This window comes from Amia ocellicauda, chromosome 2, assembly GCF_036373705.1.
Source record: "Amia ocellicauda isolate fAmiCal2 chromosome 2, fAmiCal2.hap1, whole genome shotgun sequence".
Lineage (NCBI taxonomy): Eukaryota > Metazoa > Chordata > Actinopteri > Amiiformes > Amiidae > Amia > Amia ocellicauda.
The window spans coordinates 9,685,134-9,705,465 of record NC_089851.1 but is presented as its reverse complement, the minus strand read 5'-3'; the positions used below and the strand labels follow the sequence as shown (position 1 = coordinate 9,705,465).

General features: G+C 36.8%; 1 protein-coding gene across 3 annotated transcripts in view; it reads left to right on the top strand.

Annotated features, from left to right (window-relative positions):
• Positions 1–20,332, top strand: part of jcada (junctional cadherin 5 associated a) — a 47,258-nt gene that overhangs the window by 12,036 nt on the left and 14,890 nt on the right. The window contains exons 1-2 of one of the 3 annotated variants that reach the window (XM_066717797.1): positions 664–781; positions 19,416–19,801. In XM_066717797.1, the coding sequence (XP_066573894.1) occupies positions 19,503–19,801 (299 nt within the window). In that variant the 5' untranslated portion in view covers positions 664–781; positions 19,416–19,502. Of the gene's footprint in view, positions 1–661; positions 782–19,415; positions 19,802–20,332 lie in introns of those variants that run through there. The other 2 variants (XM_066717798.1, XM_066717799.1) reach the window with 2 other exon arrangements.

Below are 20,332 nucleotides of genomic sequence, written 5' to 3'. Positions count from 1 at the left end.
TACTTAAAATAAATAAATTATAAAACTGACAAGCAAGTCAGTCAGTGACAACATATACACATGGGAATACACATATTTACACATCGGCAGCATCATTTCTTGTAAGTTGTGTGTGTGTGTGTGTGCTGAACATCTGTATCAACATACATGATACCCTCTTGTTCTATGATTAGAAAAATAGAGAAATATTACATCTGTGAACATTTGGTAGTAAAAACACCCAGCTATTGTGTGTGTGTCAGACTTTTTAAAGTAATATGTTAACAGTTGTGCGTTTCTTTAATGTCTGGAAACAACATTGCTGATAGTTTTACACATCTTAACCTATTTGGTCGGGAATCCTCTGAGTTTAAGTGATAACACATCTTAATATTACTTGAGCATGCACCAGTTAGCCTTCAAAAGCTTTCCTGCAGAGGTGAGGATTTAAAGGTCACAACACAACCACTGCAACTACACCAAACCACAGGCGACAGTCACATATCCCATTCATTTTGAATAGTTGCAGTGGGCCAATGACATCTCCCGCAAGAAGGAAAGGGGATGATTTAAAGATGATATTCAAATGAAGCCATGCTACTTTGCATGCCTTTAGATATTCGACACTCTCTCAGTCACGTTTTGAAAGAAGTCTTTGATAGTGTGTGTCTGGCTGATGCTAGCCAGTGCCCAAACTCACTCCCCCAGCCCCTCTCTGCCTCTTCAGTAGGCATGCTCAGCAGAGGCGCCGCACAGCCAGGCTGAGCGCAGGAGCTGCAGGACGGCAGCGCAACATCACCGGGTATGTGCGCCTCCTTCATTACGCCTACGAAATACTGCCACCAATTAGTAGATATCAATATATATATGTGTGTGTGTGTGTGTGTGTGTGTTTGTATTCGTTAATGCATTATAGTTGCCTGGAGGTCTGCATGATGTACAGACAGTAATCCAGGACAGTGAGTACTAGTTGTAAACACTGGCAGTTGCAAAAAAAAAAAAAACGCATCTGCAAATGCTTAAATAACGGCGGAGCCTATTGAGCAGCATTTCCGATGTATGTGCATACTTTGATCGCGTAACATGTACAGAGGATACATGCCTGTGTTTCTTTGTGAGTGCGTGTGCGCGCTGTTGTGGTGTATCCGGTGTGATGGGGCTGTGTTACATTGCAGCATGCATCGTACATGTGTGTTGGAGAGAATGACCTCTCGCTAATTTATTTGGAAGTTCCCGTGTGGAAAACTACATGCAACTGTATCTGCGGCCGCATCTGCATTCAGGCTGTAATGACAGTGTTTTCTTGTGGAGTGCAGTGCTTTGATCAAAATCACCTTTAAGGTCCCTTGCATGGAGAAAAAAAAAATAAAAAAAAATAAATAAATATATATATAGTTTTGCCATCGTGGTAAAAATACCAGAACCAATCACAGCAGAGCTATGTATCAGCGGGTTGCTGCTCCATGCTAGAGCAACTTTTTCTTCTGATTTGTACCGCAGTGTGTACTCGGGAGCAGCAGCAGCTGGAGTGAAAACGACACTGGGAAAATTGCATGCTGCTGCAAGTAGTTCATTGGTAGTTAAAGGCTACATTAATGCTGTTAGATACATGCAATTTCCCGTGCAACAATAACATTCACTTGGGTACAGAAGTCATTCTCGCTTGTATACACTGCCCTCAACAACAGGGATCTATAAAGGCACTTGGGCTGTGATATAGAGTCTGTCAGGAAGAGCCAACACTGTACTTAAGAGCCAAAACTGCAGGGGCCATACAAGGAACACCACAAAATACGTGGACAGAAATCAAGAAGTGTGAGGTCAACAACTGGGAGCTCTTAGGTGGTTTCAGGAGCTCCAGTGTTACTCTGCAGTGAATCAGTATAGGTGTGCAGCCTCTAAAAACCTCTTCCTAAATTTCTGTCGCCTTGCTCTGAATAACCTTGCACAGGGGCCGCTTCGTTTCTGTGATCTGGGTGCTGCCATTTCTCCTCAGAGCTTGTTTGTTTCTGTTCTGGTCAGTTACCTTCCTGACTGGAGCAGCAGATGCATTTGCTATCCTCTTCCACGCATGTCAGTTTCCACTCGCTAGAGCCAATCTATTCATTGGTTTTGACTTTCTTTCATTTCCACCAAAGTATCAGAAAGAGGGGTCGTGAAGGTCAACCTTAGCATCAAGAATTGTATTATTTCCTTGTAGGAAGTCTTACATCTGTTGTACAGAAACTGATGTCAGTGAATGTTTTCTTTTTTTTTAGATGGTTTTGTTTGTTTCGTTCTTTCCATCTTTTTTTCCAAGTCATGCCTTGTGGAATTAATGACTAATAACTCTTTCAATCAGATTAGTTTTGTTTGGCAAAAAAAATATAATATTGTCTTCAGCTTGTTTTTTGTATTATATCATGTCTCTCTTTCTCCAGCAGGGGATGAGGTCATTTATTTTCTGTAGGAATAACTTCATAGGGTGTCATTTGTGTATGGTACTCCAGAAGGAAGGAGCCAATAGAAAATTAATGTATGGTTCTTTATAATAGGAGAAAAGCTCTGAAGTTGGAGATTTGGTTTAGTCCAAGTATTGACCCAATGGAAAGATTAGCTTACTTGTAGGTCACTATAATCAAATGAAAATATTTGCAGTCTGTAATATTTTATTAACTTTTCATAATTTATTAGCTATAGCTTATAGGCTATTACTAAAAAAAATATTTTTTGTGGCGTCATCTCCACAAATTTGAAATATTTATCAACCATTTTTTTGTGGGTATAATGGATAGGATGTTCATTTGCGAATGTAATTCAATGAATTGTCTTTTGTTTTTTTCATATAACTTTTAATGTAACTTTTATGTATTACAAGAAAATCCATTTGACATCAAATATATCCTTACAGATAAACACAGCAAGCTAAAATAAACCAAATGGATCATTGAACAACATAACACAAACACTTTAATCTCAGTTTGTTTACAGCATTAGTTTAGGGCGTAAATGGAGTTAATCCCGAATCTTGAAACTGTGTCTTGGGCTGTTACTGATTTGTAACCCTGTTCAGTGTTGGAGGAAGTTTAATCAGGAGGAAACCATTGTTTTCCTCTGTTGTGATTTGTAGACAAGGCACTTCCCCAAGGGTTTGTGGACTCTATCTTTAGATTGGTGCTCAACCAGCTGCTGCTGACCCAAAACACGGTGTGCTTTTCTCCAACTAGTCTGGTTTTGAAGTGGATGTTGTTTGACACCTCTCGAGTGGTAGATTTTGTAACGAGTTTGAAACCTGCTGCCAGTGTGCTTTGTTTTACAGAGAGCTGCTCAATAATAGATGCTTAAAGGAAGGTGGCTCATTAGTTCCAGCAGTCGAGGACAGGGCTGGTCAGCGTTCCAGAGCCGTTAGATTGATATAAATTAGTCACAAGCTAGCTTTCAGCAAGCATCCCAAGCGCTAGTGATAACGTTTAAAATTCCTTTTGAAAGGGTTTCATCCAAGGACAACGTACTGCTTTTCCCTGGCTGCTACAGCACACCGTTCCTATTATTTTCAGGGATCATACCGACTTACTTTTCCCTTTAGTGACTCAATTTCATCTAAACTGAATCTCACAATTAAAGAAAAAGTACAGGCTTCTGTATGATATGTTTAAGTATAGCTTTATCTCAGTCATATGTGGACAACAATAAATGGTTAAAAATATGGAGGATGGGGGCTGAATTGCTCACATTTATTCACTCAAACTTAGCCAAAGTGTAGCCAAATCCTTTTAATAATATATGAACATCTTATGATAAAAAAAGAACATTCTCCATCATATTATCAATTTTGTTTGAATACAGTACAGTTGAGGGTGAAATGTACACTGACTAATACACTAGTGATATTAACTCTATTAGGAATATCTTAATCAATAAACTCTTCACTGTAATAACATGGAGAACATTTTAGTAACCACATTATTGTCAAAACTTAGCACTACCTCAAAAGTAACCATTCCCCAACTATGAAAGTTGTGTTGAAAATGGTGGAGAAGTATTTGTAAACAGAATTATTTGGCATTATCAGTTGATTATTTGTGGTGTAGTAACAGCTATTGAAATTAGACTCAATTAAATAACCAATGTTACTGATACATAATATACTTTAGCCCGCCATTCTAATAAATGTACAGTAAGTAATGTTGGTTCTGTGACTGAAAAAACAACAAACACATATTGACTTAATCTGACCATTAAGAGCTTTTTGGTTTCCAGACCGAACCCTGTAAGAGGTGGTGCTGCACATTAATTCACAGTATAGTGAGAGAAATGTAACATTTATAAAAGCTCAAACACATGTTGGACACAGGAGCACATACTTTGCAAGTTAAAATTGATTTGTTTTTGTCAGAGAGGAGAAAGTGGTAGAGCAGAATCAATTTGGAAAACCAATAATGGAAGTAGCAGCAAGATGTGTTCTGCGATGCTTCCTTGTCAGGCGACATAGAGGAACAAAGTAAACAAATAAATAAAACAATCTACAAATATATTTTGCAGGGAATTGGAATGTACAGATTAAAATAATGTATAGAGAAATAATATACATCTACAAAGGCAATTGTGTATAGTGTATATATATATATATATATATATATATATATATATATATATATATATATAGAGAGAGAGAGAGAGAGAGAGAGAGAGAGAGAGAGAGAGACGATTACTCAACTACATGACGTCAGTGAGGTACCCCAAACTTTATTACAGACTTCTTTTGTCTTTGGTTTGCTATATGGCCTTGGATGAAAATGTTTTTCTAAAAATCATCTACACAGAACTACTGCACCTTGCCTCTCCAGAGTAATGCAGAAAGCTGAAGTTCACACTTGGGTTACACAATCCTATTGCAACAATGGTGCCAATACGATATGTTTGGCATCTAGACAGGGCACTGTCCTGCATGAGTTGTATCAGAAAATGTAGAAACTGACATTTTGAGATAAAATGTATAAAAATGCAGACAAATCAAATTATACAAAACCAGAAAATTGGGCAACATTTTTTCATTCTTGATTGTTTCCAAATTTGGTTCCCAACATTCCCATCCTGTTTGAGGTTTCGGCATGAAACTCTGAGGCACTGACACAACAAAAACTTAAAGTCGGTGTAGACTTTCTATAGACACTATATATAGCAATGAGTTAAGGAATTTATGTGTGCATATACTGGGCTTTAAGGTATTTCTATTTAACATAATGCAACCAGATATATGCTTACATGACCCAATAAATACCACTTATATGAAGTGCAGTGATATGTACATTACTTGTATTGCTGTTAATTGTAGTGATTGTTCTAACTGTCAGTTGCAGCATAAACAATGTATGAATGAAGTATAATGTTGATGGTTTGGTTTAAAGCGTATTTCCACAGTTTTGTTGAAGTGCTTTTTGTTTATTTAGCGAGAGTTTACAGTATATTGAATCTTAGACTGAGAACAGAATAACCGGTATCTTGTTTTCAATCCAGTGTATAGTTCACCATATATTGAATGTGATTTGTTTGCATATTTGGAAAGCAAATTATGAAATAATAATAATAATAATAATAATAATAATAATAATAATAAAAGCCTGGCGTATTAGCCTACTTCAACAATGAAGCAATGTTTCAGGCTCTTCATACCCTGCATGAGTCCATGATGACTTTTTATTTATGAATGTTTAATACAATCGCCGGCCTACAATTGACGCCGGGGTTCTTGCAGTTATTTGGAATAAACGCCAGGGTCGTTTAATTGAAGTTTTACGGTAAGTCCTCTTTGCACTTACTATATTACTATACTATACTATCACTAACTATATTTTAGTGCAAATTGGTTTTATTTCCAAAGTTTTACTATGTTATTAGTAAATGAAACACTTTACTTAGGTGTTCTGTGCAGTTTAATCTTTTTTGCTTTGGTTCAGGAAAACCTTTTTAGGATTTCTTCTGTAGTATTTTTGTGTACAATGCTCCTAGTCTAGTAATGATGCTTTGACCTGGGAAACAAATTCAGTTATAGCCTGATCAACACCCGGATTTTTTTCCCTGCAAGTATAAGCTTGTCATAAAGTTACCAGTTAGTTTGTATTTTCATTGGAGTTAAAATTCTGAGATTTTCCCATATGTAATATTTCCTGGGAAGGTGTTTGTGTGTCTTGTTATGTTTTTTTTCCTGAAATGAAGACCGAAAGGCTAGCCAAGTCCGAACCTGATCAGCATCATGCTAATGTGTGTAATCCCTTTGATCACAATGTGCTTGCTTTATAAACTATGTCACTGTCATCTCAAGGCAGCCAAACTCTGTGATGGGTCCTAATGAATATTAGACTGGGTAGAAAAACAACATTACACTGGGATATTACTTAAAATAAAGTAATAATAAGCACTGCCTTTCTTAGGCGTTTTCTAAAGGCATTTATTAAGTTGTTTGCCCTTCCTGTATCTTATACGTTTTGTAATGCTTTCTTTTTTCTCTAAATATTATCAGATGTTTTCCTTGGCTCAGATTCTTCTCTCCTCGGCCAAAGCCTTTCACTAATTTTCTTTTATAAATGATGCAAACGTGTATTGATTGGATGCCGAAAATACCACTGTGGAATTTAGTTGCTGTCTAAAATGTGTAATGAAAGAAAGTTTAAGGAAACAGCAGACTGTAAGATTACAAATCTAGTATCTTTAAATCTTGTGTTCAGAACATAATGACAGAAAAGGCCAGGACAGTAATAGATTTCAGGAATGAAAGTGACAGTGTGGTTTGAAATTGTATTTGACATTTTGTTGTGCTAGTCAGGTCATAGCTTTAGATTTGTTTAGGTACAAAATGAACTTCTGTGATGTAATCAACAAATACTGTGCAGAGATCAACTGATTTGAATATCTGTTACTCACAGGATGCCATGGTGATTGGTAGTCTTCTATACAGGTCACTAGTAAACAAAAAAATAGGTTCTGCTATTTTAACATTGCTCAGCGATACTTTCAAACATAAATTGTTCCCGTCGTACGGCATGTGGAATTTAAAACATAAGGCAGTGCAGATTTTAAATGGATAGTTTAACTAAGCTGTGTTTCAGCAGTCCGATATGTCTTTTAGCTTTCTTTATAGCACAGTATGGTATTAAAAGCATACCGATGTTACCACTTCCGTATCTTTTACCCAGATGATTGAGAACATGGATATGTTATATTGAAGTTTGTTTAGTGCTTATAAATGTTTTTACAGTAGCCTATATTGTGTTACATTACTGCTGGCAAAAATACTTGAAAAGAGATAGTATTCCAAAAGTCCACAATGCTACAAAGTATGCATTGATCAATCCCGTTACAGAGATTCAAATGTCATTTAAATTAAGTAAAAATGCTGATCACTAAACCAAAAAGGGAGTATAATTTGAAGGTGTGAGTATCCTACATACGCACATTGAAAACCGCATGTACCTCCTGTACAAACAAGTGGGAATAGTGCTGTCTGTGCAGTAGTGCCAGGTCCAAACTTTAATCTGCTTAAAAATATATTTTCTTTCTAATTACACTGAAGGAAACAGACATGTAAAAACATAGCCTTCCTTCTTGTCTGCTGACATCTTTGTTTTTTAACTTGTACATCTTTTGAATTTGAATTTGTGTATGAATATTGGCAAAGTAGGTTTGCAATTTAATGCATTGAAAAGTACATCTTTCCTGAAGATATTTCCTGTAATGCAGTAGCCTATATCTTCACAAACAAATTTGTCTCTTTGCCTTTATGTAACATTCAGCTCACTTCATACATGGAGTCAGGGTAATGAGATGGTTCTGGTTTGCCATAGTGACTTACACTGAACAGACATTCAGAAAGGCAGACAAACAACCTAAGCAGAACTCCATACCCAGGGTTCAACAGCAATAGCACGTGCTGATTTGGTATAGCCTATGGGGAGGTTGATGAGGAAGGCTTTTGATGACCTTCATCTTGAATTTAGAAAATATTTGGCATGGCACTATTGTTTGCAATGCGGGGGATTGCACAAAAGTTTTTTAAAAATCAGAAGTATGTGTAATGCTTCTCAGTGACAATACAGGCCATAATCTTTATTCAGTATCACTATCATTTGGTTAATAGATGTTTGAGAGAATCCATTTTGCATCCTGTACTATTGTTCTGCAGTTAGACTTGCAGAAGATAAAGTTGCACTGGCCATGCATGGGCAGCCAGGGACGTTTTAATCCTGTAAACACTGTATAAGCACTGTTGGTAGTTTGGCAAGTGTTTTTCAGTGTTGGTAGCTATTCAGCAATCCATGACATCTGAAAACCACATACATCAGTAAAAAGACGACTTAGGTAGTTCTGTCTGTCTGTCTGTCTGTCCTCCAAAGAACTGCCCACAGATGAGAAATGCAATTCTAGTGCATCACAGTACCTGTACTGTTAATTAATTGGTGACCAACATACCTTGAATTTCCACATTGGTTAAAACAAAATTAGTTAAAAAAGCGCATTATAATCAAGTTAGAGGGATCTTAATTTATTTTTGGTGTTGAAGTATCTGCTCCTGAGAGATCCCATTTGTTCTCTTGTATGGTTAATTTATATAATAAGATAAATATCTTTACTGAATATACTGTACATATATGTGTGTGTGTGTGTGTGTGTGTGTGTGTGTGTGATATAAAACTGGGAACAAGTTGCTGAATACCACGGGTAGCCCACACTCCTTCAATTGAAATACTAAGGTGCCTGATTCCTTTTGTTCCAAGAGTTGTCTTTTTACTTTTAAAAAGTGGCACAGATGAATCTCTGGAGTTAATGGCTTTTTATAGCATTTCCCCCCATTGGTTTAAAAACTAATTTAGAGCAGTATGTTGAAAAAGTCACTTCTTTGCTGTTAACTGGAATTTAGGGTTTACATTTCCTAACAATTTGTCCTTTATATATAATTTATTTCCACTTATGTTTGGCTTTTGTTAGTGAGAGCCAATATAATGTAGATATAGTATATTTTGTCTTAATACAGTGTGTTTCATTGCCTTTTTTTTTTTAAATACAGCAGTGGTCATTGTTCTGCAAGTGTGATACTGCGATTTGTTACTTCTGTTCCTTTTCATGATAGATAACAGCAGTGGTATAACAATGTTATTACAGTACAGACAGCATCAGTGTTCTACTCAGATAGGGACAAGGGCGCCTTTGTCAGGAGTGGTCCCAGCCTTGAAGCTGGACCAGTCAATTACATTTTTCCAGTTACAGAAAAGATCCCCAGTGATCAGCAAGGAAAAAAATCACTCATTCCGATTGTTACTTAATTTAAAGCAAAAAAATAAATAACTTTTTTTGTGATTGGTTGATGTGAACCAATATGAACCTATCTATACCCTGTTTATATACGAGAATATACAATTGTTTCTCTCAATTTAAAGTTGTAAAATGCTTGACATAGAGACCAAAGTTGAACAACTTTTTTTTATAAAAGAGAAACTTTTGTTTTTTGTTTTAAATACTCCAGTTTACACTTGAAGACCAATAGCAGAGCTTACAATTGCTGCTCTGGGGTTGACAAAGGTGAACAATGACAATCTAATGGTGTAGTTGTTTGTCTGTGTTCCTTTCAGGTCTGTCATAGCAAAGCCTTACGTCCCTGTTTCTGAGAGAACGAACAGTTAATTGCACATTGATTTGAAACATTTGTGCTTAACTAAGTCCCTTGAGTGACACACATCCTGAGGAAGCAGTTGACTAGGTGATGTCATTGACAAAACAAAACCTTATTTGAGAAACACAAAGCTGTCCCTAACAACCACAGTCTCTCTGCAGGCCGAATCGAAATAATACTATAGTTCTGAGGAACATAGTTGTAAAATTGGTAGAAGCATGAATAATATAGAATGGTATGATATTTATCGCATATAAACATACGTATTGGCTCTTTCTCCAGTATGAAAATGTTAATTCAAATCTATAGATGTTATAATTATCTAGTCAGGTGGCTTATTAGTATTATTTTTGTTAATGTAAACCACTAAAACACTTTTGGTAAATAAGGCAGCTAATAATGTTTGTAAAGATCTGCACTGAGGGCCAACATCAGTGAACCCTATTGGTTGTCATACCAGTCCTTCACAATCGTGTGTTGTGTGAGGTTTGTACCAGCTTGTCCTTCTTTAAGTAATTTTGGAACTTTTAATTGAATGTAAGGGTACTACTGTAGGCAAACAGTTGTACATTATTTTAATTTCTGTTGTGTTTGAAAGGGAATTTTATAAATATCTTTCTCAGTTTTCAATTTACTCCTGTATTGAGGAACAAAGAGACCCTTTTTCCTTTCCTCTCAGCATATACGCATAGAAAAACTCCTTGCCTTCAATGAGGCATTCACTCAATGAGGCTTATCATTTTGATTTCAACATCAATGTCTGAAATTAAAAAAGTGTAGCAATCACCTAAACCAGGGGTTATTACAAGGCTGTACATAAAGAACCTTTCAAAATCTATGTGGAAACCATTACTGAGACATTCAACTTCTCTAATGAATACCAGAAAGTAGAAAAAAAAATAGGCCTAATTGTTGACTGTTGCATTATGGATTTGTTTTTAATTAAGATAATATTTGAAGACTTTATAAGTTACTACTAACAAATAATATTACATGTTGATTACATAATTTATAGTTCATATAACTATTGTATATTAGAAATGTATGTTTATATTCATATTTTTGTTATAATATAAAGGCCGGAATAGATAAGTATCAGTTTTAGATATGTTTAACTAGTTGTTTGTAAGCTTTTATTTTAATATCCCCCACCATCTTTCATTTAATTATAATTTCAGAAAATATTTTCTCCATCACCTGTGAATGGTCACAGTCTGCTTCAGATTATTTTGAAATATCTTTGTTTTTCTTTCCCTTTAAAACACCAGTAATGGAAAATATAATGGAGTTATTTTAAGGTAACCAAAGGTATCCATTTGGTGACAGCATTCCTTTTTTTGTCCTGAGTGCATGGCAGTTTTTATTCAAACTATTTTTTAAGTGCATTCATTTCATTCTGAAGGCTTTTGGGGCCATACATCAACAACATGAGCTGGGGGATTGAACTGTGAAAGGTTATAATTCCCATTAATCTGATTCGTTTTCCATGCGCAATACCTGAGGAATTTCTCTGGACTTCAACTACATCTGGAGCAGATGTTTTAATTAATATCGTAGAGAGTTAGGATGTTTTTCCTGGCTGTAAAGAGGAATGTCTGAAGTCAACCAATTACCTTTATTGAGAGCTTACCATATAGAAAGACCTTGAGACCTCTTGCACATCAATCTGCACTATCTGTAATCATGTGCAGATAATACTGTATATTTCCACCTAGCAACAAGAATAAGGATGTGATTTAGGATGCACATGGTCCAGAAAAGCTTAGATGCTGCGAGGGAATCTTCTCTGATGTGCCAAGAAGGGACAATACAGCTAGTTTATAACGAGGAACGATTGAACTCTCACTCGTATTGATGTCTCTAATTCACATCCGTCTGCACTAAATTGAAATTTGAATCCCCGATCGACATTTCTTTCTGTGACCTTCTTACTTCAGAAAACGTAATCTGTATTACGTTTATCTCTGAGTAGGACATATTAAGTCACTCCTATTATATATGCTAGATGTATTACTTTACGGCTGTATTACTTGATGCGGTACTCTCAAGGTTTATACAGCCTTGATAAGAACACGGCCTCATTCGTTAGGGTGGTGTAGTTTATTGGGTATTATTTCGGTCAATTTAAGTGACTGTGCAGACACTGAAGCCAGTATTAAAATCCTAGCATCCTCTACTTTCTTCCGTGTAAGAGAGAAAGCGCTTATAAGGACATGACCTGAATCCAGAGGGCAATAGCAAACAACTGAGGACGCACACTTGCGGAGGAAGGAAGCAAATGCATGTGTGTAGTCGTTTAGAGAAGGGTCCGATCTGTGTCTACTCACCTGAGAACCTTTGGGGAAGGGAAGGACATTTATACCACCAGCATCACAGGATATCATACAGCTCAGAGCCTGCTATAATATCCAAGGAACAAAATTAGTGACACAAATTAAATGTAATTGTATTGCACTGATATAATTACCTTTGTGTTAAATATGTGTTCTTGGTGCATTAGGTTAGTAAGTTAGTTAGTAGTTTCCACACCAACACCAAAGAAGAGTGATGTTTAAAAAAATCATTTGTGTGCTGTTGATTTGGGAATTATTTTAATATGTGCTCATAATGTGCTTAAATATGATAGTTCAATATCGAATTGTATTATTCCCCGAAGAAGAAAGTGTTTTGAAACATGAAGGTTTACCACAAAAATCTCTTTGTAGTTTTGACTTCCCTCCCAAGTTTTTGAGAAACCATGAAAGGGGCAGTAATACAGTACAAGATTAAAAGGCTGCCCTCTAGTGGGCAATGTGAAGAGCCCGGGGCATTACAAGACGCATCTTTTTGGTAGAGAGTTGCACAGGAGTAATGGAAAATCAAATTATTACCATTTAGTTACTCACCAGTAAGTCATTTTGCACAACAATGCCAATTTGGAATATCTGAGATGGAGCCTTCCAAACATTCCAGCTCTGAAATGGCTTGGAATTTGATCTCATTTTTTTTAAGGAAATGCACTTTAATGCCACAACATAATATTCAGAGTTATATTTCCCATCTTTAAACAGCTGCTTTGAAACCGTTGCTTTGTTTCTTCTGTCGTAATTTATTCACATGAAGCACTGAACATAATTAAAATTAAGTAAAGAAGGCAAAAAATGAATTCATATTTTTCCAGACAGACATATTATTTACCATGCAACACAAAAGCTGTATCATACCCTTAAAGATGGGAGGAAAACATGTACAGTGAGGGAAAAAAGTATTTGATCCCCTGCTGATTTTGTACGTTTGCCCAGTGACAAAGAAATGATCAGTCTATAATTTTAATGGTAGGTGTATTTTAACAGTGAGAGACAGAATAACAACAAAAAAATCAAGAAAAACTAATTCAAAAAAGTTATAAATTGATTTGCATGTTAATGAGGGAAATAAGTATTTGATCCCCTATCAATCAGCAAGATTTCTGGCTCCCAGGCGTCTTTTATACAGGTAACGAGCTGAGATTAGGAGCACTCTCTTAAAGGGACTGCTCCTAATCTCAGCTCGTTACCTGTATAAAAGACACTTGTCCACAGAAGCAATCAATCAATCAGATTCCAAACTCTCCACCATGGCCAAGACCAAAGAGCTGTCCAAGGATGTCAGGGACAAGATTGTAGACCTACACAAGGCTGGAATGGGCTACAAGACCATCGCCAAGCAGCTTGGTGAGAAGGTGACAACACTTGGTGCGATTATTCGCAAATGGAAGAAACACAAAATAACTGTCAGTCTCCCTCGGTCAGGGGCTCCATGCAAGATCTCACCTCGTGGAGTTTCAATGATCATGAGAACGGTGAGGAATCAGCCCAGAACTACACGGGAGGATCTTGTTAATGATCTCAAGGCAGCTGGGACCATAGTCACCAAGAAAACAATTGGTAACACACTACGCCGTGAACGACTGAAATCCTGCAGCGCCCGCAAGGTCCCCCTGCTCAAGAAAGCACATGTACAGGCCCGTCTGAAGTTTGCCAATGAACATCTGAATGATTCAGAGGAGAACTGGGAGAAAGTGTTGTGGTCAGATGAGACCAAAATCGAGCTCTTTGGCATCAACTCAACTCGCCGTGTTTGGAGGAGGAGGAATGACCCCAAGAACACCATCCCCACCGTCAAACATGGAGGTGGAAACATTATGCTTTGGGGGTGTTTTTCTGCTAAGGGGACAGGACAACTGCACCGCATCAAAGGGACGATGGACGGGGCCATGTACCGTCAAATCTTGGGTGAGAACCTCCTTCCCTCAGCCAGGGCATTGAAAATGGGTCGTGGATGGGTATTCCAGCATGACAATGACCCAAAACACACAGCCAAGGCAACAAAGGAGTGGCTCAAGAAGAAGCACATTAAGGTCCTGGAGTGGCCTAGCCAGTCTCCAGACCTTAATCCCATAGAAAATCTGCGGAGGGAGCTGAAGGTTCGAGTTGCCAAACGTCAGCCTCGAAACCTTAATGACTTGGAGAGGATCTGCAAAGAGGAGTGGGACAACATCCCTCCTGAGATGTGTGCAAAGCTGGTGGCCAACTACAAGAAACGTCTGACCTCTGTGATTGCCAACAAGGGTTTTGCTACCAAGTACTAAGTCGAAGGGGTCAAATACTTATTTCCCTCATTAACATGCAAATCAATTTATAACTTTTTTGAAATGCGTTTTTCTGGATGTTATTGTTGTTATTCTGTCTCTCACTGTTAAAATACACCTACCATTAAAATTATAGACTGATCATTTCTTTGTCAGTGGGCAAACGTACAAAATCAGCAGGGGATCAAATACTTTTTTCCCTCACTGTATTTGCTTTTTCAGGATACTTATGACCACATGTAAGAATTACCTAAGAGTTGTAAACAGGACAGATACACATTCCACCTTCATAATACATTAATTATTTCATTTCATATACACACTACAAACAAAACTAAACATCACAAACTACTTCCATGCACTAACCCATCTTTATTTATTTATTTGTTTGATTAACATTTTTCTATATTGCAGCATGTTTTCCATAACCGGCCCCAGATGCAGCCTGCAGTCGGCCTCCTTTTACATGTTTTTCAGACAGTCCTCATCTTAGTCTATAAATCAGAAGCTGACACCAAAATGTCAACCTGGGAACTGTCAGCATTTTCAGACATCATTCTTGCATCCTTTCACCAATGCTGGTGTCCACATGTCTTTATTGTTATGTGAAAGTGTGTAATTTATTTATAAACAAGGCGTTTTCTCTTGGAGGGCATATTTGTTTAACCAGAACATTTCTAGAAGCTTTTGGCTCTTACCTTCTTTGGCGGCATAGTAGCGATTTTGTGAAAATTACAGGAAGCCGCACACTGCAAAACAGATGGAATCTCTAAGAGGAAAAGCAGTGATTTGTTTTACGTTTGTTGCAGAATTTCTGCATAAAACATAGCCTTTTCTTTCTCTCTTGGCCTCAAATCTATGGGCTAACTTGTCACCATTATAAAAAGAATGGAAAATGATTTCAAATCTGACAAATCTCTGGGATTAGAGAATTCTGTTCTGTTTTAAGTGTTCTGTGATATGAGTTTCTCCTATTTGTCATGACTATTCTGGACTATATATATTTTTTATGCAGAATTGTAGTGTTTACATAGAAATCACACAGATTAGGAAATCTGGACCATGGGCTGGATTAAATCAAAACTTTGACCCACCCGCTAATAGAAAACTACAGACCTGTACATCATAGCGGTTACATTTATGATTAGAAGAGAATGGCATCTTAATAAAAATGCAGCCGCAACTGAGTACAGTTCTGTAGTTTTCTATTAGCGGGTGGGTCAAAGTTTTGATTTAATCCCAGCCCAAGTCTGGGACCAAGATATTTTACTTCTCTTCTCTGTAATTATTAGTAATTATTTCTGCCAAATACATTTCTCAATGCATGTTACAAAAACCTATTTCCCGTACATACAATGGCCTCAACGCTGTATTATTAAGTTTTTTGTTTGCTTTGTTTTATTCTTAAACATCTGTGTTATATTTCTGCATTCAAATGTAGCTTAACTGTGGGTGGTTCTAAAGAAACTATTCATGATTTAATTTAATTCCCCTCAAGAATCTGAAAGAATGAATCAAGAATTACATGAAGAATTCGTATGGCTGCAATTAAATTCTGTGCTTTTTGTAAAATGGGGAAAAAACACTTAAGTAGTATCACTAACTCAGTCTAATATCACTTGGAAGGCTGAACATGTGCCACAGTATTTCCTTCCACTGAACGTTTTTGAGTCCTGATCTGTAAGGAATGGTTTGCAGTGAAGCTGCTGCTGCTGTGAGGTGCAGGTGAGATGTGAGCACGGCTTGTTTTGCACCCCGGCACACAAGCACACACCCTTAGGGGGGCTGTAGAAACAGTGCATCTTATTTCCAAGGCATAAGTGAGAGCCTTAGAGTGGAACATATGCAATAGCAATCATTCCAGATGTGGTGCCTACTGATACCTCACAGTGGTGAAGTCGCTTATTGCACTTCTGGAGACAAATGCACTTGTGCTTTATAAATCAGTTTGCAAAAGAAACAAACAACCAAAAAAGTCTGAAACAAACATAAATATCACAATTATTGTCCATAGGGTAACCATAACACCATTTAAGGAGGTGATTAACAATTCATTCTTGCAAAATGTGATTTAAGTCAACACATATTAGAAGGCAGGTTTACCACAAATGCTAAAATGATTCTATATGGAACAAAACTGGTTCTTACTTCTGGTGAGTAACCACATCCTAGCATTGTCATGTTTACTTGCTTCAAGGAGGATGTTGGTGTAGTGTTTTTTTTTTATATATAAAGAATTGTAATACCATTGCATAACAGATTTAGGAGTATTTAAATGGGGCTTGTTGCAAGAGATATTAACCATGAATGGGGAATGGGGTCATGAATGGTAGGAAAGCGGAAGCTCATACACTATAAATGATCACTGCAATTTATGATAAATAAAAGCTGGTCAGTATATTCATTAATGCTTTGAGATACAGAGCTTAAATATCACATGTAAATCACAAATTCTTATTAATAAATGTCCTAATTACAGAGGAATGAATGGTATGAGGGCGATATAGAAGTCTCCGTTATGACATCATAGTTTTAAATGCACCATAGGTCAAAGTTGTCAAGGTTCAGAGCCTTTTTTCTTATTATTATCCACAGTAGAAGGTACGTAACTGTCAGCAGCTTTTGGAAATGTCGGAGCCATGATTTTATTAAACTTCCAATAAACACATTACAGATTGTAGGTTATAGCAAAACGGCAAGAGAAAACTGTAGTTTTACATATTTTTTCTTTTTTATTTGCATGTTGCTTCCTGTTTGAAAATAAATTAATTAATGATCAAAAAACAACAATAATTGATTCTGTATATTAGCTTTGAGAAAACTGTATAACTGTATACAAGCAAACCTGCAAGATTTGTAGTTTCATGTATACAATTCATATCTGTGACTGTTTAATGATCAGTATATTGCTCACAGTATTTTTTCTTGTTTTTTTAATACAAATTAAACTTTTTCCAATGCTTAGTTTTTAACAGTTAAATGTTTCTGATTGCAGAATTATTTTCTTTCAATATGTTCTTTCACTACTTTACTATTTTGGTAGTAAATTGTGGTATTGGGTAATTCATTTCAAAGCAATGTGCATTTGCAGTTGTGGGTTACTCTTGTCAGTCCATGTCATGACTAATTTTGTCCTCACCACATGAATAGCACATACATGTAAAAAAGCAGTGCAAAGACCTCATTAGAGAATGTGTCAGTGCAAGTGACCTGGCAGGGGAAACGCCGCTACCCTGAACCACACTAACTGTATTGAACTGAATCAGCACTGTGTTGCACAAGATGTCATTTTGTGTGGGGTTGCATACTCAGAATTGTTATATTTTTCTACATTTCATTTAATTAGTGTTTTGGGATTCAAAGTCCATGTAAGAAATGTTCATTGTAATTATTTGTCTGTGTAGTTTACAGTTTGGTGAGGTTTAGTGAATTAATAAATACATTAATTAATTAATGCATTAATAATAGTTGCTGTTGTAGTAGTAATAGTATAAAATATGGCATCACATACCTAGTTTTTGATTGTATAGGAAGTTCAATATCTGTATAATCCAGGCAGTTAAAATATGCCCAGATAGTCATAACAACAAGAAAAACCTCTTTCAATGCAAATTGTGAAAAAAAAATGTGTTAAAAAGAACAACAAATGGATACAATAAACTGACAGGATGGAATCAAATAAAAGGTGAAATAAACACACAAAGAAACAACAAAAAGAACTAAGCAACTATTAAATTAAACCACAAAAGATTGGGCACTGTGACTAAAGGTCAAAGGTCAATCCTCCAAAACCAAAAGGTTTAAAGGTTTAAATAATAATAATTTAAAATAAACTATAATCACATTAAAGTCCCATACACTTGGGAAAAATGTCCAGACTCTGGATCCACTAACTGTATGCTTTGTTAAATCAGCTTTTGAACCTCAATTAAAGGACATTCTGATCTGGTAAATGTGTTTTGGGTACTTCAGGGTCCATTGTGTTTACTATGAAAGTAAAATTGTCTTTGAAACCAACAAAAAAGACAAAACTGTAACTTGTGCTTTGCACGATGTTTAGTTAGGTACACTTGTACAGATATTTGCTAAATGTTATCCTGCTTATTACTGTAGGTTTATTTGAATGCATACCAAGAGCTAGCTTGTGTGTTCTTTCCTTTTAAATTATATACTGTTAAAAATAATGACAGGGGAAGAGAATTTATTATGATCACCAATAAGATACAATTATTTTTTGTTTCTTTGTTTATTCTTGTACACTTGTTAGGAGTTTCAATCCTATTGAGATAATCATATAATAATGTTGCAGGTTCCTAATTTTAAATCTGTCGATTTGTGGATGATACACAGCAACATAGTGCTTTAATCTGGGTACCAGATCACGGATTTATTTCAGTTAAACCTTAAACAAATCCCTGCTAAACTGCATTTTTAGGCTAGTTGGTTTTATTCCTCAGAAAAGATGTGAATTGGCAGTTGTCTTAAATATGGTACTATTGTCCTGGTGCAGATTTAGTCAGACACATGGTAAAACTTGACTGAAGTAGTTTATTTTTATATTTGCTAATTTTTAAGAGGGGGGAGGCACAGTTAACCAGGCACATAACAGGCTTTTCTGTAAATATTTCCCATAATGATTCTTAGAGAAAGTGGGAAAATGAGTAGGATGTAATCCACACAGGAGTTGGAGGCATTTGCCAGCGAATATCCCGCAGTTCATAGTCCAGCGTGATTATTTTTTGCTCGAGATTAGGATTTAGATAGAAAACCTTGAGAGTGCACGTGAGCCTGCGTTAAGACTTGTCTGTTAAACATCTAAAAGCTACCATCCAAATCCCAACTACTGATGCCAAACCCACTGAGTCAGCGGCTCTCCGCAGCTGCCTCTGGGCTGCGAAAGCTGGGAGTTATTATCTGAAAGAAAAGTACAAAAAATATTTATAGGATTTTTACAAGCATTTGTGAGCAGTTTAGCATCATAAATGCATCAGTCAGATCAAAACTGTGTCTGCATGGGGCTGAATGGGCAGAGAGAGAGCAGCCTGGCTCTGTGATCGTTGCAGGGGTTCTGTGGGGGGTTTTTTGTTCTCTTTTTTGCCGTCCAACCCGTCAGTCCTCCCCAGAAAGGATATTGGTAATAATCATTTTAATGTTACCTTCTTCTGTCTCCTTCTGTCTTCCCAGTGATGGCTTCTGCTGCACAGTTTTGCTCCGGCTCGAAGTGCTGTGCCTAGGATATAACACTCGCAATAATAGGAATAACAATACAACATGTACAGCGTGGAAGATCTCCTGATTTCTCATGGATACAAATTGCCCAAAAACGCTCCTTCGTCCTACGAGAACCGCTTTGCCGATTGCCACCATGAAATCATAGAGAACAGGTCTGGTCATGGAACAGTGAACGGGTATGAAACAGACACAGGGGCCTACGTTTACAGCAGGCAGGCACCGGCAAAGGGCTACTTCAGTGACAATGAATGCAGGGAAAGCAACCAAAGGAGAAAAGCTGGCAGCGGTAACCAAGGTGACACACAGCCCTTGGGTGATTTTCTTACTAGAGACACTGGGTAAGTTCCTTACTCTGCTTTTACTGGCCCTTAGCTCTGCATGAAAATCTGACCCCCTATGTCTGTCAGGCTTTTCTGTTTTACTAAACACTGTGTATCTTATGTGTATTTCAGGAGCATTATGTAAAGACCGAATCAGTCAAGGACTCATACACTGTAGAACAGTTTGCATAACAAAATGAATTGGTACTTAAATTTAGCGCTCCCTTTTTTCCCAGTAAAGCCCAGAGATTCCCAAATCAAAATAATGCATTCAAGACACTAATCGGATACATGAGATTGAAGGTTTGAAACAGTCAACATCACAGAGATGTGAACCTGTCTGTAATGTTCACACAGCTATGCCCTTTGTGAGGATATTTTTGTTTATGATTAGAAAACTACAACCTAGAATGCAAATTAAAATGGTATTATCGAATTACAGATTGTAATTGATTTTAAGAAGTACTGAGCCCAGAGGAATATGGGACTAAAGTATAAAAGTACAGCTATTTATAGACATGTGGAATTATATAATTTAAAGTCATGCTA